The sequence below is a fragment of the Mauremys reevesii genome, linkage group 14 (assembly GCF_016161935.1).
Source record: "Mauremys reevesii isolate NIE-2019 linkage group 14, ASM1616193v1, whole genome shotgun sequence".
NCBI lineage: Eukaryota > Metazoa > Chordata > Testudines > Geoemydidae > Mauremys > Mauremys reevesii.
The window spans coordinates 583,454-610,615 of NC_052636.1; the positions used below are offsets into that span (position 1 = coordinate 583,454).

The window sequence follows — 27,162 nt, forward strand, 5'->3', positions numbered from 1 at the left end:
TGAGGTTTCTGTCTCTATCACGGCAGGTGACGCGATGCCACGTGAGACTAAGGAGCAAAATTCTCATCAAGAAGATGCTGAGCAAGTAGAATCACATGGCGCATTATCGCAAAGATCAGCAGGGAATGTGACCACAATTCATGAGCAGGGAAAATCCTGCGAGATTCAGCACAGAACAGAGAGAGAGCAGGGAAATCAGCCAGGGGAGAAATCGGGTACTTTAATTTACTGTTGGGGAACTCAGAAGGACCTCATGGAAACTACAGCCCAGCAGGAAATCCCCAGGGGAAAGAGAAAAAATACATGCAGTGAGTGCGGGAAAACCTTAAGTTGCTGCTCAGCCCTTATTAGACATCAGAGAATCCACACCGGTGAGAAGCCTTATGAATGCAGCGAGTGTGGGAAAACCTTCGCTCAGAACTCAAACCTCACTACTCATTGGAGGATCCACACGGGGGAGAAACCCTACGAATGCGGCGAGTGCGGGAAAAGATTCGCTCAGAGCTCAGAACTTACAGCGCATCACAGAAGCCACACGGGTGAGAGACCCTATGAATGCAGCGAGTGCGGGCAAAGATTCACTCAGAGCTCAGCACTTACAGTGCATCACAGAATCCACACGGGAGAGAAACCCTACGAATGCGGCGAGTGTGGGAAAACCTTCGCTCGGAGCTCAGAACTTACAGTGCATCACAGAAACCACACGGGTGAGAGACCCTATGAATGCGGCGAGTGTGGGAAAACCTTCGCTCGGAGCTCAGACCTGACGATGCATCAGAGAATCCACACAAGAGAGAGACCCTGTGAATGCAGCGAGTGTGGGACAAATTTCAGTGGCAGCTCGGCCTTTCTTCAACATCAGAGAATCCATGTTTGCCACGAATGCGGGAAAACCTTCGCTCAGAGCTCAGTCCTGACTACGCACCAGAGAATCCACACAGGGGACAGGCCCTACAAATGCAGCGAGTGCGGGAAAACCTTCGCTCACAGCTCAAACTTCATTCAGCATCAGAGAATCCACACGGAGGAGAAACCTTACAAGTGTGGTGAGTGCGGGAGAGGCTTCACTCAGCGCTCGAGCCTCCCTACGCATCAGCTAATCCACACGAAGGAAAAGCCCTACGGATGCTTTGAGTGCGGGAAAGACTTCACTAACCGATCAGGCCTTGTTAACCATCAGCGAACCCACACAGGGGAGAAACCGTATGAATGCCTTGAGTGCGGGAAAAGCTTCGCTCACAGCTCAGCCCTCATTGTACATTGGAGAATCCACACAGGGGAGAGGCCCTATGAATGCCTTGAGTGTGGGAAATGCTTCACTAGCAGCTCAAACCTTTCTACACATCAGAAAACCCACACAGGAGAGAAGCCCTACGAATGCCGGGAGTGTGGGAAGAGCTTCGCTAGCAGCTCAGCCCTTTCTAAACATCAGAAAACCCACACAGGAGAGAAGCCCTACGAATGCCGGGAGTGTGGGAAGAGCTTCGCTAGCAGCTCACAGTTTTGTGAACATCAGAGAATGCACACAGGGGAGCGGCCCTATAGATGCCGTGAGTGCGGGAAAAGCTACATTAGCAGCTCAGCCCTTCGTCACCATCAGAGAATCCACACAGGAGAGAGGCCCTATAGATGCCGTGAGTGCGGGAAAAGCTACCTTGGCAGCTCAGCCCTTCATTACCATCAGAGAATCCACACAGGGGAGAGGCCCTATAGATGCCGTGAGTGCGGGAAAAGCTATAGTAGCAGCTCAGCCCTTCGTTACCATCAGAGAATCCACACAGGCGAGCGGCCCTATCAGTGTTGTGAGTGTGGGAAAAGCTTCACCCAGAGCTCACAACTTTCGACACATCAGACAATGCACGCGGCAGAGACACCCTCCGAAGGCCGTGAGCGTGGGGAAAGCTTGACTGATCGCTCAGCCCTGTGAGATGCAGCACATCAGAAAGTCTGCAGGGGAGCTAAACACCACAAAAACCTCGGGAGAGATCAACACTTTTTTTTGGTTATGATTAAGCATCCAATTCTGTCGCAGAGGTCATGGATTCTGTGACTGGAATGGACCTCCGTTGCAGCAGCTGCCCGCCCCTGACGCTGAAGCAGTGCCCCCCCCCCCGGGGCCAGAGCAGGAACCGTCCCCATCCCGGTGCCAGTGGTAAGCCCATAAGGCCGGAGCAACCCACAGGACCAGAGCAAGAACTGCAGCTAACAGCCACCCCCCCAGCGGGGCTCCATTTGTGGTTCCCCACCGCCGGGGTATTCTTAGTGAAAGATAAGGACGGGTCACGGGCTTCCGTGAATTTCTGTTTATTGCCCGTGTCCTGTTCGTGACTTATCTAAAAATACCCACGCCCAAAGCTGAACCTTAGTAATGGTTTTGCTCATTCCCGCGTGGGAACCGTGACGGCGGCTTGAACTCTCCATTTATCCCGCAGTTGGTCCAGGCGAGGGGCCGTTTGCGGTTTGTCCGGTCACGGCGCGGACCTGACTGTCCTTTCTATCAACGCCATTGACCCACGAGTCATGGGAGTGGGTACCTCTTGCCACACAACTGGGAGCATCGTATTGATACCCTGATGATACCAGTCAGCTTTGTTTTTTTGGGGAACCAGGGTGCAGTATTTAGTCTGTCTGACTCACGAAAGACACCCCCCCGCACACCCCTACCAGTCTCTGTTGGAACCAAAACCGATCAGAGAAAAGGCTTGCAGGGAACAGTGAAGGGCGGTGGGAGACGCACCTCGGGCCCTCCTGACAAGGTGACGAGATGAAAACATCTCCGTTAGCATCAAGAATGAAGAACCGAGACATCTCCCCTAGCCTCATCTGCATGAAAGATGGGACAGGAATTAGCATCAAGAATGGGAACCGCACTGAACTCTGGGACCAAAATAAGCAGGGCTGCACTGCATCATGGGAATCCCTGCTCTGGATGCTAACGAACCGACGCCTGCCCCCACCCGGCTCAGCAATTATCAGCCCAATTCTAGCAATGAATCTGTAATTGATGCCCAAAATACTAACGCGGCCTAGTTGCATTGTGAGCTCCCTGGAAGAAACCACCACCCAGAGCCAAGAGTGATCAGCTCCTATTGTCTGGCCGAAAGAAAACCCTTGAGCCGTCACTTTACCCATAAACAAATCTAGTGTCTCCCTTGCACCGTTGTATTTTCAGTTCCATTGGGACTCCATCTCCTGACTGGTCGTGCCGGGGGCTCTGCCTGTCTCCAGCCCTCAGGACCCCGAGCTACCACCATCACCTGGGAACCCCGATCAGCTCAAGCCTCATGGAGTGGGTGAGATCCTTCCCTCCCTCCCTCCCTCTGTTTTCCTTTCTCCCGTAGGTATTAACCTTTAAATAACGTGTTATGTTGCTTTAGGCTCCTTGTGTCGTTATCACTGTTATTCAATAAATAACTTTTATGGTTCAGCTGGTTGCTTCTCTCTCTGAATTTTACTCTTTTGTGTTTTTAAGCTTCCCCCAGTCACTCTGCAGCAACGCTTCTTCTACCTAAGCTAAAGATCCCTGTAGTGCCCCAGGGCTGCCTGGGGGGGGGGGGGAAGAGGGACAATTTGCCCCAGGCCCCGCAGGGGCCCCCACGAGAGTTTTTTGGGGCCCCTGGAGCAGGGTCCTTCACTCGCTCCGGGAGCCACAAAAAATTCTCACGGAGCCCGGGCCCCCGGAGCTTCTTCCGTTCCGGGTCTTCGGTGGCAATTCGGCAGCAGGGGGTCCTTCCGTTCTGGGACCTGCTGCTGAAGTGCCCCGAAGACCTGCGGCGGGGGTTCCTTCCACCCCAGGCCCCACCGCCAAAGACCCCAGGCCCCCTGAATCCTCTGTAGTGCCCATAAATACTGTGGGGTTTGCTCATCGAGTGGGTTACTGCCAGTACAGTTGGAACGTGAAAGTGGGATAGGGACGTGTTAAACTCGGGGCACGTGGAGGCAGGGCAGCTGACAGTGCTGCTCAACCCAGCCTATTGAGACCACTCAGACTTGCGGGGTGGGGGGGTGCCCTGGGGAACCGAGCTCCTGCAGGGTAGCCCCATTGGGAGGGGACCTGCAGAAGGAAGGAGTAGTGCGCCATATGAACACACAAGTGACATAAGCAGCACATTGATAGAATTACAGCACACACACCCCTCAGAAGAGCAACCCTCATCAATGAGCCTACCCCAAAAGAACGGCCACATCTGGTGGTAAACTGGTGGAGATACGCGGGCAGCAGGTGATCCTACTCATGTGGTAACCGTTGAGTATTTGCTGTGGAGTAGGGAAACTGAGGCACAGCCCTGCTTTCTGTTCCTTTTCCAGAACAAGCTTCTTTAGCAAGGTCTCCGTCTCTCCTAGGCTATTTGGTAACCTTCTGTTAAGAGTCGTGCTTCGAATACCTGCAGGACTGTGCAATAAGGAGTTATGAGTAGTGCCTTAAAAATGAAGGTTTTAGAAAGAACTGTTGGTGGGGATCATTAGTGAAATAAGAAAATGGAGGTGGCTGAAAAGGACCTTTTCGCTGCTCGCTTGAGCCAGGAGAAAACCACCAGGTTAGTGAGACAGGTAATGAAGAAGGGGAAATGCCCCTGGGAGAGGGGGTGTTTTAAGGGTGACACTCCCCTGACCGAAGCTAGGCTGAGCTTTGAACAACACTGCACGACCTTTCAGCCACGTGGTCGCGCAAAGGAAGCAGCTGCCGCGTGGGCATCATTTTCTGCGTGGCCGGACGTGGCTGAAATGGTAAAGGGAGGGCAGGACCTGGAGCATGAGAACGCACAGTTACAACAGCGGCTGAACAAGTGCGAGACAGACGGGTGTGACCTGATCGCAGAAAAGCTCAGCACGGTGACTGTGCCCAGAGATACACAAGAGGCGAGAGACAGGGCAGGCGGGAATGCAGAACAGCATAGGAAAGAGTTAACACACACACAAGTTGTTAGAAGACGCAAGAGCAGGCAGCAAAGGCAGCAGCAGACCAATTGCGTGCCCAACTTAGCACCCATAAGGGGGTGGTAGGAGCTGTAAGGTTGAGAGAGGATTGGCATCTGGAGGCCCCTGGGAAAATAAGATACCCCCTGCTGCTGTCCCTCAAAACCCATTCAACCCCGATTGGCCACAAATTCATAATGTTGCTTCTGTTTCCACAAGGGAGGTTAAACACGTAATTGCAGGAGCCGATCTCCCCACAACAGAGCTGGTCGCGGACGTAGTAAGGTGGGCTCCTAGCCAAGGCTATCGCTGAGAGACAGGGGCCACTGAACCGTGACCCGGCCGTCGCGTGGCTGGCCCGCGGCTGGCAAATGGTGACGGCATGGACTTAACCCAATTGGCTGTTCTGCGCCTCTCCTTGTGATGCAGATGCTCCGGACGCAGGCATAGGCTCTTGCCACTGGGCCCCGGGAATGGATGAGAAGGGCTCTTAAAAGATCACTGCCTGCGTCTTCCCGCAAGAAACTGTACGTAATGGAAGAGCAGAAACCAGGAGAGGCCCCAGAAACTCACCTAATTGGAAAGAAAATGCTGGCGGCTTCTCTGCTTCATTACCCCAGACAGAAGAGAACGGGATCATCACTTGCCACTATCAGGGACGCGAATTAGTACAGAGCATTTATGCAGGACTAAATTCTCAGACAAAACTGACCACGGGGAGATCTGCTACAAGAAACTGGAGTCTTAAAAAGTCAAGTCAGCACAAAGACTCCCTCAGAGCCCGTGCAGGTGATCACGTTTACAAATAACGGTCCTCACTCTGCCAGGCGCCCTCCCAACCCTAATTCCCCTACCTCCCCTGACCCTGGGCCGCGCCGACCAAGGAGACCCTTAGGAACGGGATTTGGAAGGAGCTGGTGAATTTAGGGGAGGCTATGGGAAAAGATGATCGCCAGCCCCTCAGCAACCTGATTAATGCTTTGTCTCAGGTCAGGCGGAGACCAGAGTTAATGCAGGGAGCTACCCCACAACCCACTGCCCCGGTACGGAGAGCATCCCCCACGCCCACTCCCCGTCAAAGCCAGATCCCTGCCCCCTCTTCTGAGTGGAGGCTTTGGGAGTCTGACCATCAGTAGGGGCGCCTGGTTCTCCCCAGCAGATCACGACGTCAGTGCAATGTATGGACAAGACCCACTGTGAGGGCTACAGTGAGGAACGCAGGGATCTTAGCCCAATTGCCAGTGGACAGGATCTCCGAAGGTTCAGCTCGGCAAGTATGAGGGAGAAACCGTCTCCCCAGGTCTGTCTCTTGGGAGTGGCAATTTGCCTGTTAAAAAAGCCATTCCAATCTCCCGGTGTTTGTGTGTGAACAGCCATGTGTCTGTGACACGGGGGAGGGAAGTGCAAACTGTTTGTCTAGTCAGAAAAGCAGTTTCACCGTTGGGGGAGAAAATGTCTCGGGTTCTGTCTGCGGAGCAGGCAGGAGGTACAGCATCTGTGTTTATGCTGACTGAGGATACGTCAGTTGTCTCAGAAGTCATTCTGGACTCAACCGAAACCCAGAAAGATGCTCAGGAAGATGTTTCTGCCGGGCAACCCCTAGCTAAAAAGGGAAAGGACACAATTTCTGGAGAAAATGAATTGTTGCCTAAAAATGCTCCTGCAGGAATACACCCTCGGCCTAGCTTGTGCGAGCTGTGGCTGCAATTGAAGGGTCTGGAAGTGGGTTGATTGAGTTAGCTCAGGATGAATCATTGCCCGCAGCAAACAACGTCGGTGCTGAGAAATGTGGTTGTTTCTAGCTGCCAAAGTTTCTCAATCGTGTATAAATCCACTGACTTTGTTTTAGAAAGATCCAGGGTGGAAGCCATCCCTACTAAAACCAACACCGTCTCTGTCGCCGCTAAGCAGCTCTTTACACACGCCTGGGACGGCCGCTGCTCTGTCGTGAATCGGGCCAGCCCCGGTGAATGTCGGAGAGAAATCCTGAATGGGAAACCCTGGTGGAAATGCTTTCATTCTTCACAGCTCAGAGAATGGAAGGACCCTCCATCCTGTCTTCTCCATCCTGTCGGCCACCCTTCTTGGCCAGCGAGAAGGAACAGCTTTGAGCCGTTGGAAAATACGCGTCCAGTGGGCTGGTCAGTGCCTACCCCGATGTTAAGACAGGAAAAGGCCAGAAAAGTTCCTGACTTATCATAGAATCTCAGGGTTAGAAGGGACCTCAGGAGAGCATCTAGTCCAACCCCCTGCTCAAAGCAGGATAAAGCCCCAGAGAGATTTTTATTTTTTAACCCCAGATCCCTAACTGGCCCCCTCAAGGATTGAACTCACAACCCTGGGTTTAGCAGGCCAATGCTCAAAGCACTGAGCTATCCCTCCCCCCATTATTATGGCCATGCTCACGCAGGTCACCGCTTCATGTTCACCCTGTAATACTGATCCCAGATTCTCCCCCTATATCTGGGGGGGGAAGTTTCTCTCTCTTCTCTGCCCACTCACAGGCCCCGTACACGAGCCATGACATCCCACTGCTGCCCCAGCCCCCTGCTGCCCAGGCTGTGTGCTGGACCTGAGACCCCTGTGAGCCTCTGGAGGTGCTGGGCAGCTGTGCCACATGCATGACTCCTATGGGAATGGGGGCAACCCCCTAGCCCAGTTCGGACGGGACAAACACACCTGGGGCAGCCTCCCGGGCGGTGAAAGGTGCAGGGCAGCCCTGGTTTCCTCCGCGGTCTGGGGAACAACCATGCCCCTGTGTGTCCTCGTTGTCACTGGAACTCAGACACCTCCGTTACCGGAGAGGAACTGCAGCCGTCTCTGATCACGCCAACAGGCAGAAATACCCCATGGCTCTCCACCCCAGCCTAATCCCCTTGCACCCCCCAACTCCAGCTTTCAGGCACTGTCTCACTGCACGGGGGGGGTCACCCCATCACCAGTCACCTGACACGGACCCACTGATACAGCCCCGCTGCTGCCAGCCTAATCCCTCAACAACCCCCTCAAATCCAGGGTGCCTGCATTGCCCCACACACACCTGGGGGTGGGGGGGAGCTCGGAGGGTCCCCAGCCCATATCCCCACACCCAGCCTGACTAGCACCCCCCTGAAATTCAGTTCTGCTGTCCCCCTGCATTTGGGGGGATACCAGGGGTTACTGCCAACACAGCCCTGATCTCCCCCGCACTGTTGCCACCGATCCCCTCCTCTCAGGGGTTCTGGGAGGCTGCTGGCCCCATGTCCCCAGGGGCAGCTCTGTCCGTCATTAGGGACCCCCCCGAGAACCCCCTGTAACATTTCGCAAAGCAGCTCAAAGCCAGCATCTCTAGCACACTGAGGAGATTTAAACTTCACGACTCCTTATAGGAAACGGAAAGGGAGGTGGATATTTCTGGCGGTTTTTAAAATGAAACAGGCAGCGAGTCTTGTTTAGAAAATGCTGATGACGAACAAGTCTAAGCTTCGTTGTGAGGCGCGTTGTTTGCCCGGCCTGCTCAAGCCCCGAATGCTCGAGTAGGGGGAACGCCGAGTCGGCGTCGTCAATCCCTTCCCAGTGTTTCACGGCCGATACTCCCTGATGAACACAGGAGCCTGGTCTTGTAACAGGCTTATTCAGTGATACAAGCTCCGAAAGCGAGATCTTGGCAGAGTGTCGCCCTTTTAACGATGGAATAAAACTCCTACTGTCATTATGACTAATAGGAGTGTGCAATAAGCAGGTCTTAAAAACAACGTTTCTCTCTCCAAGCTCCCTGCGTTCGTCCTCAGGTGAAGGAGAAAATCCCAGGAAAGGGTCGTTTTCAGGAGGGGTTGGCGAGACTTGAGGGGCTGGTGACTGGGGTTCGCGGGCGGGTTGGGAACCGCTGCTCCAGTCGCTGGGATGGAGGCCGTGCCGTGCTCGGCGTTAACGCCTGCAGGAACGACAGCGGGTATCAACCCCCCTCCCCAGCCCCCCCCACAGCCACCCTTCTCCCCCCACCTGCGTCCCCACCTTCCACCCCTGACAGCCACCCCACACCAGCCCGCCTGCTTCCCCCACCCGCCCCCTCCCCCCATAGCCACCCCACGTCCACTTTACCCCCACCCTGCTTCCTCTATCCTCCACCCCACCCTGCTCCCACACGCTCCACAGCTACCCTGCTTCCCCTGCCCTCCACCTTCCCCCAGTCACCCTGCTCCCCACACCCCACAGCCACCCTGCTCCCCTCCACAGCCACCCCTGCCACCCTTCCTCCCACCCCTACTTCCCCCAGTCACCCTGCTCCCCACACCCCACAGCCACCCCACCACCCTTCCTCCCACCCCTGCTTCCCCTACAGCCACCCCGCTTCCCACCCTCATAGCCATCCTACTCCCCACCCCGCTTCCCTACCCCCACCTTGCTCCCCACATCCTGCTTCCCCACCCTCCACCTCCCCATAGCCACCCCACTTCCCTTTACCTCCACCCTGCTTCCCTCTATCCTCCACCCCCACCCTGCTCCCCCACACGCTCCACCGCTACCCTGCTTCCCCTGCCCTCCACCTTCCCCAGTCACCCTGCTCCCCACACCCCACAGCCACCCTGCTCCTCCACAGCCACCCCTGCCACCCTTCCTCCCACCCCTACTTCCCCAGTCACCCTGCTCCCCACACCCCACAGCCACCCCACCAGCCTTCCTCCCACCCCTGCTTCCCTACAGCCACCCCGCCCCACCCTCATAGCCATCCTGCTCCCCACCCCGCCTCCCTACCCCCACCTTGCTCCCCACATCCTGCTTCCCCTGCCCTCCACCTTCCCCACAGCCACCCTGCTCCCACACCCCACAGCCACCCTGCTCCTCCACAGCCACCCCTGCCACCCTTCCTCCCACCCCTACTTCCCCAGTCACCCTGCTCCCCACACCCCACAGCCACCCCACCACCCTTCCTCCCACCCCTGCTTCCCCTACAGCCACCCCGCTTCCCACCCTCATAGCCACCCTGCTCCCCACCCCACTTCCCCACCCTGCTCCCACCCCACTTCCCCACCCCACCTTGCTCCCCACATCCTGCTTCCCCTGCCTCCATCTTCCCCCAGTCACCCTGCTCCCACACCCCACAGCCACCCCTGCTCCCCCTCCACAGTCACCCCTGCAACCCTTCCTCCCACCCCGCTTCCCCCAGCCACCCCACTTCCCCACACCCCACAGCCACCCCTGCTTCCTCCACAGCCACCCCTGCTTCCCCACACTCCACCTCCCCAGCCACCCCATCCCCCACACGCTGCTCCCCTGCAGCCACAGCCACCCCTGCCTCCCAGTCACCTTCCCCACGAGCCCCTGGCAACAGCCCCTCCCCCAGCCCCGCAAGTGACGGGGGAGGGGGGGAGCTGCGAGTCTCGGTGGGGCAGGATGACGTGCCAGGTCCAACGTTCGCGGCTCGCGCCGCTGCTCCAACCGCCCTAACGGAAATCATCCCCCGACCTCGCGCGGGGGAGGGGGAGGGGGAGGGGGAGGGGAAGCGCTACGTCACGGCTCGCGCCGCTGCTCCAACCGCCCTAAGGAAACCCCCCTACCAGGGAGCCCCGCGACGCCGCGCGTATCGCGCTGCGTCACTTCCGGGCTGCTGCCGGCGACCTCACGCCTAGGAGAGTAGATGGGACGAGGGGCACCGCCCCCTCCCCTTCCCCCCGCGCCCGGCAACGGGCCGTCACGCGCTCCACAGCCCCGCCCCCAGCCGGGGGCTTCCCCCCCCCCGCGTGCGCCCTTTGCTCCGTTACCGCCGAGAACTGACCCCTCTCGCTCGCCGTAGCTGGGCTGGGGTCTCCCCACCCCCACAGGGGCGCCCCCAAATTTCCCTCCGTGACCTGACTCCCCTCCCCCGCTGTAATTGTTCTGGGGTCTCCCCCACTCCCACAGGGGCACCCCCAAATCCCCCCTCCCAGACCTGACCCCCCTCGCCCGCTGTAATTGTGCTGGGGTCTCCCCACCCCCACAGGGGCGCCCCCAAATCCCCCCTCCCAGACCTGACTCCCCCTCCCCCGCTGTAATTGTGCTGGGGTCTCCCCCCCGGGGCGCCCCCAAATCCCCCTCCGGACCTGACCCCCTCTCCCGCTGTAATTGTGCTGGGTTCTCCCACCCCCACGGGGTGCCCCAAATCCCCTCCCAGACCTGACCCCCTCGCCCGCTGTAATTGTGCTGGGGTCTCCCCCACCCCCACAGGGGCGCCCCCAAATCCCCCTTCCCAGACCTGACACCCCTTCCCCAGCTGTAATTGTGCTGGGGTCTCCCCACCCCCACAGGGGCGCCCCCAAATCCCCCCTCCCAGACCGGTCCCACTTCCCCAGCTGTAATTGTGCTGGGGTCTCCCCCACCCCCACAGGGGCACCCCCAAATCCCCCCTCCCAGACCTGACCCCCTTCCCCAGCTGTAATTGTGCTACCACTCCCCACAGTTTAGTGTCATCTGCAAACTTGCGGCGGGTGCAGGCCACGCCGTCCCCCAGATCGTTAATGATGTGGAACAAAACCGGCCCCGGGACCGACCCCGATTTCCTTCTTTGCGGGAAGAACTGGCTTCTTCACTCAGGGCCGGGCAGTGGCACTAACATGCTGGCAAGTACCACCCAGGAAAGGAGCCGTTACATTAGGAAGGATGGTGGCACGGGACACTGAACTTGTCTCGCACGGGTCAGCCAAGCGGTGACTCTGGCCGTAGAAATATTTACGGGAGCTGCGGGGCGTGACTGCTCCGTGCTCAGGGTCTAATCCATCCCCATAGGTCGGGCAAATTTCCCCCCAAATCAGATTGGCAGGAACCTGGGGAGTTTCCCCGTCCTCGGCAGTGTGGGGTGCAGGCCACATGGATCCGCTCCGTAGCCCCCAGGCGAACCGCGGAGTGGCCCGTTCCCGCTCTCCTAAACTCCTCCCAGGGTTAGGGAATGGGGACTGTGCCGAGAGCACTGGGGGGAGCCAAGCCCCCCAATCGAATAGAGGCAGATTATTCAGCTCAGTGTAGTAAAGATGTGAAAAAATGATGGAAGTTATATCACTGGCCCCTGGTTTTGCTGCTGGGTTTCTACAGGGGCTGGGGCCAGGGGGCTGGAGGATGCTCTGGCACGGGGTCTGTCTGGGCTTTTCCCCCTCTGGCTGCAGGGTCCCTGCCACGCCCAGAGTCTGGAGCTGGGGGGGGGGGTGGTCCCTGGGTCTGGGTCAGGGGATCCTAGGCAGGGGGGGTGTGGGGTCCCGCTGGGGGGCAGGAGCGGGGCCTCAGGCAGGCAGGGAGGGACTGTCCCTTCGGAGGTCCCGGACAGGCAGTGAAGGTCTGGTGGGAGGTTACCAGGCAGGTGGGATGGCGGGGGTCCTGGGGGCGGCCCAGGCTGGCAGGGGTCCATGAGTGAGGGTCCCAGGGGGTCTCTGGATAGGGAGGTATCAGGGGACGGGGCCCGGGGGGGCTGCTTCCGGCCACACTCCTCCTCACTAATCAGCTGGTGCTGGACTCCCGGCATCCCCTGGCCACAGCCAGTCACCCCCCTCAGGTCACCCACCCCCCTGGCCATTGGGGCCTCTGGGCCCCTGATGTCAGGCAGGAGGGTCTCTGCGCCCGCACAGGGGAGGACGGGGACTCGGGACTGGCGGCGTCGATCTGGATCTGTGGTGCCACGAGCCTGGGGAACTCCCTGCCACGGGACCCCGCGAGCACACGCTGGCCTCCAGCCGGATCAGGGCCATCCAGCTTGTGGCAGCCACCTCACCGCAACAGGGATCGGGAAGAACCACGGTGGGGGAGGTGGGAGGATCCCCCCCCCCGGCTTCCCAGCTTTCCCCACAACCCCAGGAGAAGCAGTGAGCACCGTCAGGTTACTCGGGAAACTGAGGCACAGAGGGGCAAACATCCCCCAGAGTGAGACACCAAGGATTAGAACCGGTGTGAAGAAGCAGGGACTGTCTGTGTGTGTGGTAGGCAGAGACAGGTATGCAGCTGTAACATGAGCCTGGCCTGGGGGAGGGGAGGTCTCACCTCTGGCTGGAGGTAGACAAAAGGGAACGGGGGAGTGGAGGCATTCCTCGGTTTTGGGAGCTGGGAGGTGGATTTCAGGGGATCCTAGGCTGGGATCCAAGTACCCTGAACCCCCAGAAAGGCCAGATTGAGGGGTCCTGGCTCTGCACACAAGCTGGGCTGTATCCTGCGTTCCTGTTGTTCAATAAACCTTCTGTTTTACTGGCTGGCTGAGAGTCACTGTGGGTACCAGGAAGAGGGGTGCAGGGCCGGACTCCCCCACACTCCGTGACAACTGGTGGCAGCGGTGGGATCAGCAGCACCCCGTGGACGGCGCTTCCTGCAGTAAGTGACTGGGGAGCAGTAAAACGAAGGGGCGATTCACCCCTGGGAGAGTGTGGCCAGAGAGCAGGACTTTGCAGTAACAGGGTCCCCCGGGGGATCACAGCGAGCGATCCCAGGGGCGGAGGAGTCTGCAGCTCGACCCTGGCAGAGAGGTGGTGACCTCAAGGACTGGCACACTAGGGGTCCCCCTGGAACCCGTGGGGAGCGGCGAGCACCCCGGCCTGCGAGCGGCCAGCAGGAAGATGTATTCCCAGAAGCGTAAGTGTGAGCTGGTGGAGCTGTGCAAGCAGGGGGGGCTGCGCCATGGGAAGCTCACCAAGGCCCAGCTGATTGCCCGGCTGGAGGAGAGAGATCGCAGGAATGAACCGGTCCCTGTCTCTGAGGGAAGCAGCCGGGCAGATGCAGCGCAGGCACCAGTGTCTGGACCCGCTGGGAGTGGCCAGTCGGCGGATGAGGACTCCTCGAGACCCCCCACCCCTAGGCCTAGGGGGAGGGGGAGGAGGAGCCCAGCTACGGAGGGCACCGTGACCCCCCCGACCAGCAGGGGATCGTCCCGGCGACGCTCGGCCTCCGTGGAACTCAGGCGGCTGGAGTTGGAGAGAGAGATCAAACGGATGGAGATGGAGGAGCGTAAGGAGCTGAGGGCATATGAGGAAAGACAAAGCCAGCGTGAATACGAGGCGAGAGAGAAGGAGAAGCAACAGCAGCGTGAATTCGAGGCGAGAGAGAAGGAGAAGCAGCGTGAATTCGAGGCGAGAGATAAGGAGGAGCAGCGCAGACATGAGCTGGCCATGGCCCAACTGAACAACAGGGAGGCCCCGGCTGCGGTGAGTGAGGGGGGGCCCAAGCCTACAAAGAGCTTCGATACGAACTTCCTGGCCCCGCGTAAGGAGGGGGAGGACATAGACACCTTCCTGACGGCCTTTGAGAACGCCTGCGCGCTGCACCAGGTTGACCCCGCAGACAGGATCCGGCGCCTCACCCCCTTACTGGACTCCACCGCCGTGGAGGTGTACAGCCGAATGAGAGGGGAGGAGGCGCGGGACTACAACCTGTTCAAAGAGGCCCTGCTCCGCGAGTTTGGGCTGACCCCGGAGATGTACCGGAAGAGGTTCCGGGGTCAACGTAAGACCCGGGAGGTCACATACCTGCAACTGGTCAACCGGGCGCAGGGGTACGCCCGCAAGTGGACGGCTGGGGCCCAAACCAGAGAGGACCTGCTTGACCTAGTCGTACTGGAGCACCTGTATGATCAGTGCCCAGCTGACCTGAAGCAGTGGCTGATGGACCAGAAGCCGGAGAACCCGCAGCATGCAGGCCGGCTGGCCGACCAATACCTGGACAGTCGGGCAGGGGATGGCAGGGAGGAGTCTCGAGGGAGCAGATCTGCCTCCACGCAGAGAGAGAGTCACCATGGGACCTCCCAGCGGGGCCCTATGGAGAACCCCCACAAAAGGGGAACGTCCAGCGTCAGGTCCACCCGACCCCCGCGAGGGGACCCACGAGACATGGGCTGCTTCCACTGTGGCCAGCAAGGCCACATACGGGCCCAGTGCCCCAAGCTCAGAGACAGACCGAGCAGACCCAACCCGCAGAGGGTTGACTGGGTACAGACCCACTGGATGAGGGCAACCTGCCCAAGAGAGGGGGGCTGGCAGCGTCCCACCTGGGGAGGAGGGAGGAGGCCCCCGGTCAGCGCCTCTGGGGGGCTGGATGCTCCGGTCCCAAGGGGCTGCTACAGGGTGGCCACGGGGCTGCCCCTCCGGAGCAAGTGCCTTGTTCCCCTGGAGGTGGATGGGAAGAAGGTCACTGGGTACTGGGACACCGGCGCAGAGGTGACGCTGGCCCGGCCCGAGGTGGTGGGCCGCAATCGGATGGTGCCTGATACCTACCTGTCCCTGATGGGCGTGAGCGGGACCCCATTCAAGGTGCCTGTGGCGAGGGTGCACCTGAAGTGGGGGGTCAAGGAGGGCCCCAAGGATGTGGGAGTGCACCCCCATTTGCCCACAGAGGTGCTGATGGGGACTCGAGACCTGGCCCGGCAAGACCCGGGGTACCCTGATTGTGACCCGTAGTCAGAGTCGGCGCAGGGCTCTGCACCCTGACAACGGGGAAAGTACTCTGCCCGAGTGCCCAGCGGGGAGGGAACGCCCAGAGACACGACCCAGAGAGGCTGCGGCCTCAGACCCAGCCGGTGAGAGAGAGCAGATCCCCATCCCTGCCCCAGCTGCTGAGTTCCAGGCCGAGGTGCAGAAGGATCCCTCCTTGCAGAAGCCCAGGGACCGGGCCGACCTCAATGCAGCGCAGACCATGAGGAGAGGTTGCAAGGAGAGGTTCCTGTGGGAGAAGGGGTTCCTGTACCGGAATGGGCTCCCGGGGAAGTGGAGTCATGGGGGATTAGGAGGCAGCTGGTGGTTCCCCAGAAGTTTCGCCACAAGCTGCTGTACCTGGCCCATGACATCCCCCTCGCAGGGCACCAGGGAATCCGGCGCACCAGGCAGAGGCTGCTACAGAACTTTTACTGGCCTGGGGTCTTTACCCATGTCCGGCAGTACTGCCAATCCTGTGACCCCTGCCAGCGGGTGGGGAAGGCCCGGGACAAGGGGAAAGCAGCTCTGAGGCCTTTGCCCATCATAGAAGAGCCTTTCCAGAAGGTGGCCATAGACATGGTGGGGCCTCTCAGCAAGGCGACCCGGTCAGGGAAAAAATACATCCTGGTGGTGGTAGATTTTGCCACTCGCTACCCCGAGGCGGTGGCCTTGTCCTCTACCGAAGCAGACACCGTGGCGGATGCGCTGCTGACCATTTTCAGCCGGGTGGGATTCCCCCAGGAAGTCTTAACGGACCAGGGGTCCAACTTCATGTCGACCCTGCTCCAGTCCCTGTGGAAGAAATGTGGGGTCCGACCCAGCTGGGCCTCAGCATACCACCCCCAGACCAACGGGCTGGTGGAGAGGTTCAACGGGACGCTAAAGATGATGCTAAAAACATTCATGCACCAGCACCCACAGGACTGGGACAAGTACTTACCTCACCTGCTGTTTGCGTACAGGGAGGTACCCCAGGAGACTACTGGGTTTTCGCCTTTCGAACTGTTATATGGAAGGCGGGTAAGGGGGCCCCTGGACCTGATGAGAGACGAATGGGAGGGGAAGGCCGCTCCCGATGGCGAGTCAGTGGTGGAGTATGTCCTGACCTTCCGGGAAAGACTTACCGAGCTCATGGGCCTGGCCAGGGAGAATCTGGCCCGAGCCCAGAGGAAGCAGAAGGTCTGGTACGACCGCACGGCGCGGGCCCGCGCCTTCGCCACCGGGGATCAAGTGATGGTTCTCATCCCCGTGAAGAAAAACAAACTCCAGGCTGCCTGGGAAGGGCCCTTCAAGGTTGTCAAGCAACTAAATGAGGTAAACTATGTGGTGGAGCTGTCGAACCGGGCTCACCACCGCCGGGTGTACCATGTGAATATGATGAAGCCATATTATGACCGAGGGAATATGGTGTTGGCCGTGTGTGGCCACTGGGAGGAGCCGGGGGATGACCCTTTAGTGGACCTATTCCCAGGGACAAAGGCTGGTTCCCCCCTGGAGGCGATTCCCCTCTCTGATCAGCTGACCCCGGCTCAGCAGGCTGAGATCAGAGGGGTGCTGCATCTGCACCGACAGTTGTTTTCCAACCAGCCTGGGCGCACTAACTTGACCGTCCACCGGGTAGAGACTGGGGCACACCCCCCGATACGCTGCTCCCCTTTTCGGGTTACCGGGAAGACTGCCCAGGATCTGGAAAGGGAGGTCAGGGACATGCTGGCTTTAGGGGTGATCCAGCCGTCCGCCAGCCCCTGGGCCTCCCCAGTGGTGCTGGTCCCCAAGAAGGACGGGTCGATCCGGTTCTGCGTGGACTATCGAAAGCTCAATGCCATCACCGTATCTGATGCCTACCCCATGCCAAGGCCTGACGAGCTCCTGGACAAGCTGGGAGGCGCTCGGTACCTCACCACCATGGATCTTACAAAGGGCTACTGGCAAGTGCCGCTGGACGCAGATGCCAGGCTGAAATCGGCCTTCATCACTCCCCTGGGGCTCTATGAGTTTCTGACCCTGCCCTTCGGCCTCAAGGGAGCGCCGGCCACCTTCCAGCGCCTGGTGGATCAGCTACTGAGGGGGATGGAGAGTTTTGCCGTGGCGTATATTGATGACATCTGCGTCTTCAGCCAGACCTGGAAGGACCACGTGTCCCAGGTTAGACAAGTGCTGGACCGACTCCGGGAGGCTGGGCTAACCGTCAAGGCTGAGAAGTGCAAGGTGGGGATGGCTGAGGTATCTTACCTGGGCCATCGGGTGGGGAGCGGCTGCCTAAAGCCGGAACCAGCCAAGGTGGAGGTGATCAGAGACTGGCCCGCTCCCCAGACCAAAAAGCAGGTCCAGGCCTTTATCGGGATGGCGGGGTACTATCGAAGGTTCGTGCCCCACTTTAGCGCCATAGCCGCCCCCATCACTGAGCTGTGCAAGAAGGGGAAGCCAGACAAGGTGGTCTGGACCGAGCAGTGCCAGCAGGCTCTCCAGGCGCTGAAGGAGGCTCTGCTCAGAGGCCCAGTTCTGGCAAACCCAGATTTTGACAAGCCCTTTATGGTGTTCACCGACGCCTCAGACACGGGCCTGGGGGCGGTGTTGATGCAGGAGGATGAAAAGGGGGACAGACACCCCATCGTGTACCTGAGCAAGAAGTTGCTACCCCGGGAGCAGAACTACGCAGCCATCGAGAAGGAATGCCTGGCCATGGTGTGGGCCCTTAAGAAACTAGAGCCATATCTCTTTGGGCGCCACTTCACCGTGTACACCGACCACTCTCCCCCGACCTGGCTGCACCAGATGAAAGGAGCCAACGCCAAGCTCCTGAGGTGGAGCCTGCTCCTGCAGGACTATGACATGGACGTGGTCCACGTGAAGGGAAGTGCCAACCTGATAGCGGACGCGCTGTCCCGGAGAGGGGGCCCCGAACTTCCCCGGGTCACTGGGCAGTGACCCCGCTCAGTTCAGTCTCGGAGGGGGGAGAGGTGTGAAGAAGCAGGGACTGTCTGTGTGTGTGGTAGGCAGAGACAGGTATGCAGCTGTAACATGAGCCTGGCCTGGGGGAGGGGAGGTCTCACCTCTGGCTGGAGGTAGACAAAAGGGAACGGGGGAGTGGAGGCATTCCTCGGTTTTGGGAGCTGGGAGGTGGATTTCAGGGGATCCTAGGCTGGGATCCAAGTACCCTGAACCCCCAGAAAGGCCAGATTGAGGGGTCCTGGCTCTGCACACAAGCTGGGCTGTATCCTGCGTTCCTGTTGTTCAATAAACCTTCTGTTTTACTGGCTGGCTGAGAGTCACTGTGGGTACCAGGAAGAGGGGTGCAGGGCCGGACTCCCCCACACTCCGTGACACCCAGGCATTCTGGCTCCCAGTCCCCCAGCCCCTGCTCTAACCACTAGACCCCACTCCCACCCCAGAGCCAAGGAGAGATCCCAGGAATCAGCTGAGGCCTGGCCTGGCTTGATGCCCGGGGTGGCCTCTAGGTCCCTCCTGTTCCTTTCCTGTCCTTGCAGCAGGCACAGGGCAGATCGGGAGCAGGGGGCGATGGGTCCTCCTAGCCTCCCCTCCGCAGGGGACCCTGCTCCAGATTTCTTAGCAAGATTAAAGGGGATGAGAGAGACAATGCCAGCTAGGCACCCTCCCTGACAGGCAGCTGGGGAGAGAACCCAGGAGTCCTGGCTCCCAGCCCCCCCTGCTCTAACCACCAGCCCCCACTCCCCTCCCAGCGCCGGGGAGAGAACCCAGGAGTCCTGGCTCCCAGCCTCCCCTGCTCTAACCACCAGCCCCCACTCCCCTCCCAGCGCCGGGGAGAGAACCCCGGAGTCCTGGCTCCCAGCCCCCCCTGCTCTAACCACCAGCCCCCACTCCCCTCCCAGCGCCGGGGAGAGAACCCAGGAGTCCTGGCTCCCCGCCCCCCTGCACTAACCACCAGCCCCCACTCCCCTCCCAGCACCGGGGAGAGAACCCCGGAGTCCTGGCTCCCAGCCCCCCCTGCTCGAACCCACCAGCCCCACTCCTCCCAGAGCTGGGAGAGAACCCAGGCGTCCTGGCTCCCAGCCCCTGCTCCAACCCACCAGCCCCCTCCTCCCAGAGCCGGGAGAACCCAGGCGTCCTGGCTCCCAGCCTCCCCTGCTCCAACCCACCAGCCCCCCGCCCCTCCCAGAGCTGGGGGGAGAACCCCGGAGTCCTGGCTCCCAGCCCCCCCTGCTCTCACCCACCAGCCCCCACTCCCCTCCCAGAGCTGGGGAGAGAACCCAGGAGTCCTGGCTCCCAGCCCCCCCTGCTCTAACCCACCAGCCCCCACTCCCCTCCCAGAGCTGGGGAGAGAACCCAGGCGTCCTGGCTCCCAGCCCCACCTGCTCCAACCCACCAGCCCCCCTCCCCTCCCAGAGCTGGGGGGAGAACCCAGGAGTCCTGGCTCCCAGCCCCCCCTGCTCCAACCCACCAGCCCCACTCCCCTCCCAGAGCCGGGGAGAGAACCCAGGCGTCCTGGCTCCCAGCCCCCCCTGCTCCAACCCACCAGCCCCCCTCCCCTCCTCCCAGAGCCGGGGGAGAACCCAGGCGTCCTGGCTCCCAGCCTCCCTGCTCCAACCCACCAGCCCCCTCCTCCCAGAGCTGGGGAGAACCCAGGAGTCCTGGCTCCTGCCCCCTGCTCTAACCCACCAGCCCCACTCCTCCCAGAGCTGGGGAGAACCCAGGAGTCCTGGCTGCCCCCCTGCCCCTGCTCTAACCCACCAGCCCCACTCCTCCCAGAGCCGGGGAGAGAACCCAGGAGTCCGGGCGCCCCGCCCCAGCCCAGGACTTGCAAACAGCCCGGACCCTCCCATGCCTCTGGCCGGCAGCTCCCGGGGAGGAGCTGGGAGGTGTCTCGCCCCGGCTCCCCCCGGCTCCAGCGATCGCGGCCCGGCCGGCTCTGAGCGGCGCAGCCCGGGGGCGGCGGGGGGGTTTGCAGGCACAGGAAGGGGCTGGAGCAGCCGGGAGCGGGGGGTGCCGGGAGGAAGGAGGCAGGAGCCGGGGGAACAGAGCCCGCAGCTGGCATCCAGGTGGGGAGAGACACCGGGGTGGGGGGGTCCCCCTTTGCTGTGGGGGGGTCGGGAGGGGAGGGGCCGTGGGGCAGGTTGGAAATTCCCCGGGGGAAGGGGGGGGATAATTGGATCCTGTCCCTGGTTGTCCCACTTGCCTCGCACCCCCCGATCCAGATTCTCTCTAGTTCTGCCCCTTTTATCACACGTGGCTGTAAAATCCGGGGAGATTCCCCCCCCCCAGTTCCCCTCCGACCATCAGCTCTCTGGTCTCCCCCGGTTCCCCCCTGTTATCACCGTAATCCTCAAATCTCCTCTGATTGGGGGGGGTCCCCACCCATTGTATCTGCAGCGATTTGTCCTGGGCCCCGGGGGGGGGGGGAATTGTCACCCTGAGTCGTCCCCCCAAAGGGGTCAGTTTGGGGGGAGCCCTGAGACCCGGCTGCCTCTGGGCTGGGGATGGGGGGCTGGTCTCTGCCAGGGCAGGGAAGGGGGGAGCACGTGTCCCCCATGGGGACGGCCCAGACCCCATTACACCATCCCCCGAACGGCCAACAGTCGCCCCCAGCCACCTGCCCATCCCCCCTGCTGCCCCCTTCCCTCATCCAGGGACCTTCCAGCTCCCCCTCCCCGGCCCCCTTAAAACTGGTCCCCCAAGGGCTCCCTGCGACCCATGTGAATGGTGGCAGTGGGGGGGAACAGTCACTTTCTGTTTATGCATTGGACAGTCACATAAAATCCAGTCCAACCATCCCCCTTTTCCAACTAGTTATTTAACAGCAACATAAAATCTCCTCCGATCTTGGTTGTTTTTCACTCACGTGATCAAATACGGAGTTTGTGACCCGTTTTCTCTGCAAATTTTGATATAAAATTCCCTAAACCTTTGCCCCACTTTTCTCTAGGTGTCTATTACTCATTTTGCCCTGTTAAAAGCTTTGCCAATGAGAGGGACCAGCCACATCTTTAATACCCGTCAAAGCCAGAGGCCTCCCCCTGTTCGGGGGATCAGTGGGTCCCGGCTGGTAGCGGGAGAGTTGGCTGGACCCTTTTCTTTTCTCCAGCTGGCACGGGATGAGGAGGTCACTCTGAGTGCAGTGTGGGTCCAGAAATATCCCAAACCCCATGGCAAATGGTTTCTCTGAGGGGTTGCTTCCCGCAGTGCTAAGATGCAGCCACCTCTGGGGTGGATCCACGGTGGCCATTATTTGCTAGTGAGAGGCCATGGACGTGTCTTCACTATTTTGGCCTTTCATTCCCCTGTTAAAGCAGCACCCCCCCAGGGCTCCCTCTGCCTGTGTGAGTGGCCGGCAGAGGCGGGTGGTAACTTTCTATCCACTTATCAGACACTGAGAGGTGAAACCACGAGCAGATTTTGCTTCTCTTCTCTCTGGAAAACTGTACGAGCTTCCGGTTCTGTGGGGAAAATTCTGGGGACTGGCATGAAAGTGACGCTGCACAAACAGCCCCTCCTCGTTTCTCCTCCCATCAGCAATCGCAGGAGCAATCCAGCCTTGGGAGAGCAAAGCCCCCAGGAATGGGACTGTCCCAGCCAGAGGGGCAGGGAGAGAGGACGGGGAAGTAGAGACTGAAAGGGGCAGTGGGAGAAATGAGGAGGGAGAGATTTCCAGCTCTCTAGTCCACCCAGACACATGTATTGCTGCATCCCTGGGCAGAACCACTTTCCAGTGAACAAAACAAGGATCAAACAGAGGGAAAGCCAGTTCCTGACTCCATATTCCCCCTGCTGGGGTGTGGCTGCCGTGGGGTCAGTGTCCGAGGGAATCCCCCACAGTGACTCCTTTGGTTCTGCTCTTTTCTAGCCTTGTGTTCGGAGACTTTGTTATGGGGTGAGGGGAGGGAGAAGGGAGGTTAAAAATGTGTCTGGGCTTAGCCTGGCAGGAGGGGCCAGGTCTACATTGTAATAAACAGATTGAGCATTTCCCAGCATGGCAGAATCTAGGGTGTCTGTCTGCAGGGAAAGGGCCTGGGGGAATCGTGATGTGAAATGAACTAAAGTCTGTTCTGAAACACCGACAACTGCCCTTCTCCCCCAGACAGGCTGCAGAATGACGTCCATGTTTCGCTCCAGCTGATCCCGGCCTCCCATGGGACAGGGGAGAGAAGTGGCTGCCGAGGAGCCAGTTCAGGTAGAGATTATTGGGGGGTTGCTGGTGGGTTCCTGCTGGAGGAGAGGGAGAGCAAATACACCGGAGATGGGAAGGTTTGCACAGTCTGGTCTGGAGGTTGGAGCGGGGCAGGAAATGCACAGGGTGGGGAAAGGAGGAGGCCACGGTGTGGCAAACCTGCTGGGAGTTATTTAATAAGTGCCCTAGATTCTAGGCACAGACCCAGGAGGTTCGGAGGTGGAAATGCCCTAATTTGTGAAGAAAGAAACTAGCCCACCTACATGGAGCTAGTCAAACTGACCAGACTCCCAGTGCTGGAGCCTGAGCTCACTAACCAGCGGCTGCTGTGAGATATGAAGGGGGCACCCATGAGTCAGGCTTATTGGAGCTGCCTCTCCCTTCATATCCCGCGCCTCACAATGAGGAGGTTATTGGGCTTCCTACCAGGGAGCTCTCCCTGGACCCTGCTAGGGGCTCCATCTCCTGTATCAGTCGATGGCTGGTAGGTGTGTGATGGATCTGCTGGGAGAGATAAGGGGCTCTCGCTTCGTCCCCTCACCCTGGTATTTGCTGGATACGCTGAGCAGGGTGGGGGTGGGACTCTGTTGACTGTGATCCACCCAGAGCTTCCATTTGATGGGCTCCTCTCCCCCAGGAACAGTGGGGCTGTGAGTGGGGCAGCAGGTCCTGAGTGTTGGACTCTTGCTCTTTCAGGGGCCGGTGACCTTCGAGGAGGTGGCTGTGTATTTCACCAGGGGAGAGGGGGCTCTGCTGGACCCCACTCAGAGAGCCCTCTACAGGGATGTCATGCAGGAGAACTATGAGACTGTGACCTCGCTGGGTAAGGAGTCCCGTCCCCTCGGATCTTGGAAGGGGAAATGACGAAATAAGGTTCGTGTCACCCCTACAGTGTAACCATTACGCTGCCCTGTTTCAGCATCACCCCACATGCCAGTGACACACACACCAGCCCTCTGCCCTCCCCTGCTACACAACACTGCGGGAACAGCACAATGTCACACATCTTCTCTTTGCTCAGGTAAACCTGGGGGTCGGGTCTCGCCTAAAGAAAAGAAACGTCTTATCCCCGGCCTACCCCTCCGCCGTACGCACACGTCTTCCCTTCTCACTGGTTTTGATTCTGTTTCCCCAGCCCCACGACCACCCGTTCCCCGGCACAGACATGCGCTTTCTTGGTGACGTCCGTGACCATCACAGCGTCCCAGTGCAAGAGGGCCAGAGGGTTGGTTGTATCTGATAGAAGTTCTCCCCCGACATAGCCCTGTCCACACCGGGGCTTAGGGTGCTGTAACTTACCTCACCCGGGGGGGCGGCTTATTCAACCCCCTGACATCAACTGTAGCGTGTCCCTAGCCAAGGATATTGGTAGAAAGCTAATGAGATAATGTTGGTCGATATCATTGCGTGGTGTATGGATGCAGGACACGTGCAAACACTGCAGACGTGTCAGGAATGATTGTCGGCACGGGAATGGGTTCCCTGGGGAGGTGGTGGAATCTTGGGTTCAGAGGAAAGAGAGATCCTGAGAGCTCCCTGCACAGACAAAGACGCATTAAACCACCTCAGAATCTGTCAGTGGCTGAAATAAACATCTGGGATCCCCTACAATGACCTTGGGAGCTCTCTTCATTCAGGATTGTCCCAGCAGATGTGGTGGCCTCAGTGCAGAGAGAGCACACGGCTTCCGACAGATTGTAGCTGACACCCGGCATTAGCTTGCTCCCTTCCCGCTGAGAATTTGGATGCGATGTGAAGGCTGAATTAATCTCTCCCATTTGGGGAGAGATTTTTATTTTTATTTGACCTCTCTCCAGCACATTTTTTGGTTTGCTCTTCCCTATTCCATCCCCGCTTGAGGTTTCTCTCTCTGTCCCAGCAGGTGACGCGATGCCACGCGAGACGAAGGAGCAGACGCCTCAGCAGGAAGACGCTGAGCGAGTGGATAAACTCGGAGCGTTATCGCAAAGATCGGAAGAGAATGTGTCCAGGAGTCACGAGCAGGGAAACTCCTGTGAGATTCAGCACAGTCCAGAGAGAGAGCAGGGAAACCAGCCAGGGGAGAAAGTGGGTAAATTAATTTACTGTTGGGGATCTCAGAAGGACCTCAAGGAAACCACAGCCCAGCAGGAAATCCCCAGAGGAAAGAGAAAAAATACATGCAGTGAGTGCGGGAAAACCTTTAGTTGCTGCTCAGCCCTTATTAAACATCAGAGAATCCACACGGGTGAGAAACCTTATGAATGCAGCAAGTGCGGGAAAACCTTCACTCAGAACTCAAACCTCATTAGACATCAGAGGATCCACACGGGGGAGAAACCCTACGAGTGCGGTGAGTGCGGGAAAAGCTTCACTCACAACTCAAACCTTCTTGTCCACCAGAGACTCCACACGGGCGAGAAACCCTACCGATGCGGCGAGTGCGGGAAAAGATTCACCCACAGCTCAGAACTTACCACGCACCAGAGAATCCACACCGGGGAGAAGCCCTATCGGTGCTGCGAGTGCGGGAAACGCTTCACGGCCAGCTCAGCGCTCATTACGCACCAGAGAATCCACACCGGGGAGAGGCCCTATGAATGCTGCGAGTGCGGGAAAAGCTTCGCTGTCTGCTCAGCGCTCATTACGCACCATAGAGTCCACACAGGAGAGAGACCCTATGAATGCTGCGAGTGTGGGACAAACTTCAGTGACAGCTCAGCCTTCCTTCAGCACCAGCGAATCCACACGGGAGAGAGACCCTACGTATGCTGCGAGTGCGGGAAAAGCTTCACTCGCAGCTCAGACCTCACTACGCATCAGAGGATCCACACGGGAGAGAGGCCCTACGAGTGCGGCGAGTGCGGGAAAAGCTTCACTCAGAACTCAAACCTCATCGCGCACCAGAGAATCCACGCAGCCGAGAAGCCCTACGGATGCGGCGAGTGCGGGAAAAGCTTCACGCGGAGCTCAAACCTCATCGCGCATCGGAGGATCCACACAAAGGAAAAGCCCTATGAATGCTGTGAGTGCGGGAAAAGCTTCGCCGACAACTCGGCTCTTATCACGCATCAGAGGATCCACACGGGGGAGAAACCCTACGGATGCCGTGAGTGCGGGAAAACTTTCACTCAGAGCTCAAACCTCATCGCACATCGGAGGATCCACACGGGGGAGAGGCCCTATGAATGCCGCGAGTGTGGGAAAAGCTTCACTCAGAGCTCACAACTTTCTACGCATCAGAGAATCCACACGGCAGAGACACCCTCCGAATGCTAAAAGAATGTGGATGTGTTCGTGACTTCTCTAAAAACACCCACGCCCAAAGCTGAACCTCAGTAATGGTTTTGCTCATTCCCGCGTGGGAACCGTGACGGCGGCTTGAACTCTCCGTTTATCCCGCGCTCGGTCCAGGCGAGGGGCCGTTTGCGGTTTGTCCGGTCACGGCGCGGACCTGACTGTCCTTTCTATCAACTCCATTGCCCCACGAGTCATGGGAGTGGGTCCCTCTTGCCACACAGCTGGGAGCATCGTATTTATACCCCTTCACTCCAAATCCTGCTCCCCCTTCACTCCCAACCTCTCCTCCTGCCCCCTAACCCCTGCCCTGGGCCCCCTTCACCCCAATCCTGCTCCCCCTTCACTCCCAACCTCTCCCTGCCCCTACCCTGCCTGGCCCCCTTCTCCAAATCCTGCTCCCTTCACTCCCAACCTCTCCTCCTGCCCCTAACCCCTGCCCTGGGCCCCCTTCACTCGAATCCTGCTCCCCTTCACTCCCAACCTCTCCTCCTGCCCCTAACCCCTGCCCTTCCTCACCTCCGAATCCTGCCCCCTTCACTCCCAACCTCTCCTCCTGCCCCTAACCCTGCCTGGGCCCCCTTCACCCCAATCCTGCTCCCCTTCACTCCCAACCTCTCCTGCCCCTAACCCCTGCCTGGGCCCCCTTCACCCCGAATCCTGCGCCCCCTTCACTCCCAACCGCTCCCCCTGCCCCTAACCCCTGCCCTCCCCTTCACTCCGAATCCTGCTCCCCTTCACTCCAACGCTCCTCCTGCCCCTTCCCTGCCTGGCCCCTTCACTCCTGCTCCTTCACTCCCAACGCTCCTCCTGCCCTTCAACCCTGGGCCCCCTTCACTAATCCTGCTCTCCTCTCTCCTGCCCCTAACCCCTGCCCTGGGCCCCCTTCACTGGCCTGCCCTTCACTCCCAACCTCCTGCCTCCTAACCCCTGCCTGCCCCTTCACTAATCCTGCTCCCCTTCATTCCCAACCTCTCCTCCTGCCCTGCCCCCGTCACTCCGAATCCTGCTCCCCCTTCACTCCCAACCTCTCCTCCTGCCCCCTAACCCCTGCCCTGGGCCCCCTTCACTCCGAATCCTGCTCCCCCTTCACTCCCATCCTCCTGTTGCAGAGTTCCCGTTAGCGTCACCAGTGATGCAGCTTGTATCACTCCCGGTTGTGCTGGAGCAATTATTTTTGGAACGTTTTTTTTCATTATATTTAAATTAATTTTAAACAAAGAGGAGCAGGAGCGGGGGGGTGGGGAAACGTGTCCTTCGGCTCCTGTGACCCTGGAAGGAGATGGGGTGACTCAGAGGTCCCCTCCCTCCAGAACGGTTCTGGGCCCTGCAGAGTTTATCTGCACAATCGGTCCCTCCACCTCTCAACGTGTCATGGGATGCAGCGTTCTCAGCCTTTGGGGGGGGCTGCAGGGACCCCCGCCCAGGGCG

At 59.3% G+C, this 27,162-nt stretch overlaps 1 protein-coding gene and 1 long non-coding RNA gene across 2 annotated transcripts; one reads left to right on the top strand and one right to left on the bottom strand.

Moving 5' to 3' along the window:
- Positions 1 to 253: 253 nt before the first annotated feature.
- LOC120381388 (zinc finger protein 850-like) lies at positions 254 to 26,023 on the top strand. The gene is made up of 3 exons (XM_039499582.1): positions 254 to 1,886; positions 12,886 to 12,890; positions 24,625 to 26,023. Exons 1-3 carry the CDS (start codon positions 254 to 256, stop codon positions 25,711 to 25,713), a joined length of 2,727 nt encoding a protein of 908 aa, XP_039355516.1. The 3' UTR covers positions 25,714 to 26,023.
- Positions 8,286 to 10,313, bottom strand: LOC120381826. Its single transcript, XR_005588159.1, has 2 exons — positions 10,204 to 10,313; positions 8,286 to 8,830 (listed from the first exon to the last, which is right to left on the bottom strand). It is a non-coding gene; the product is annotated as an uncharacterized LOC120381826 (long non-coding RNA).
- Positions 26,024 to 27,162: the final 1,139 nt, after the last annotated feature.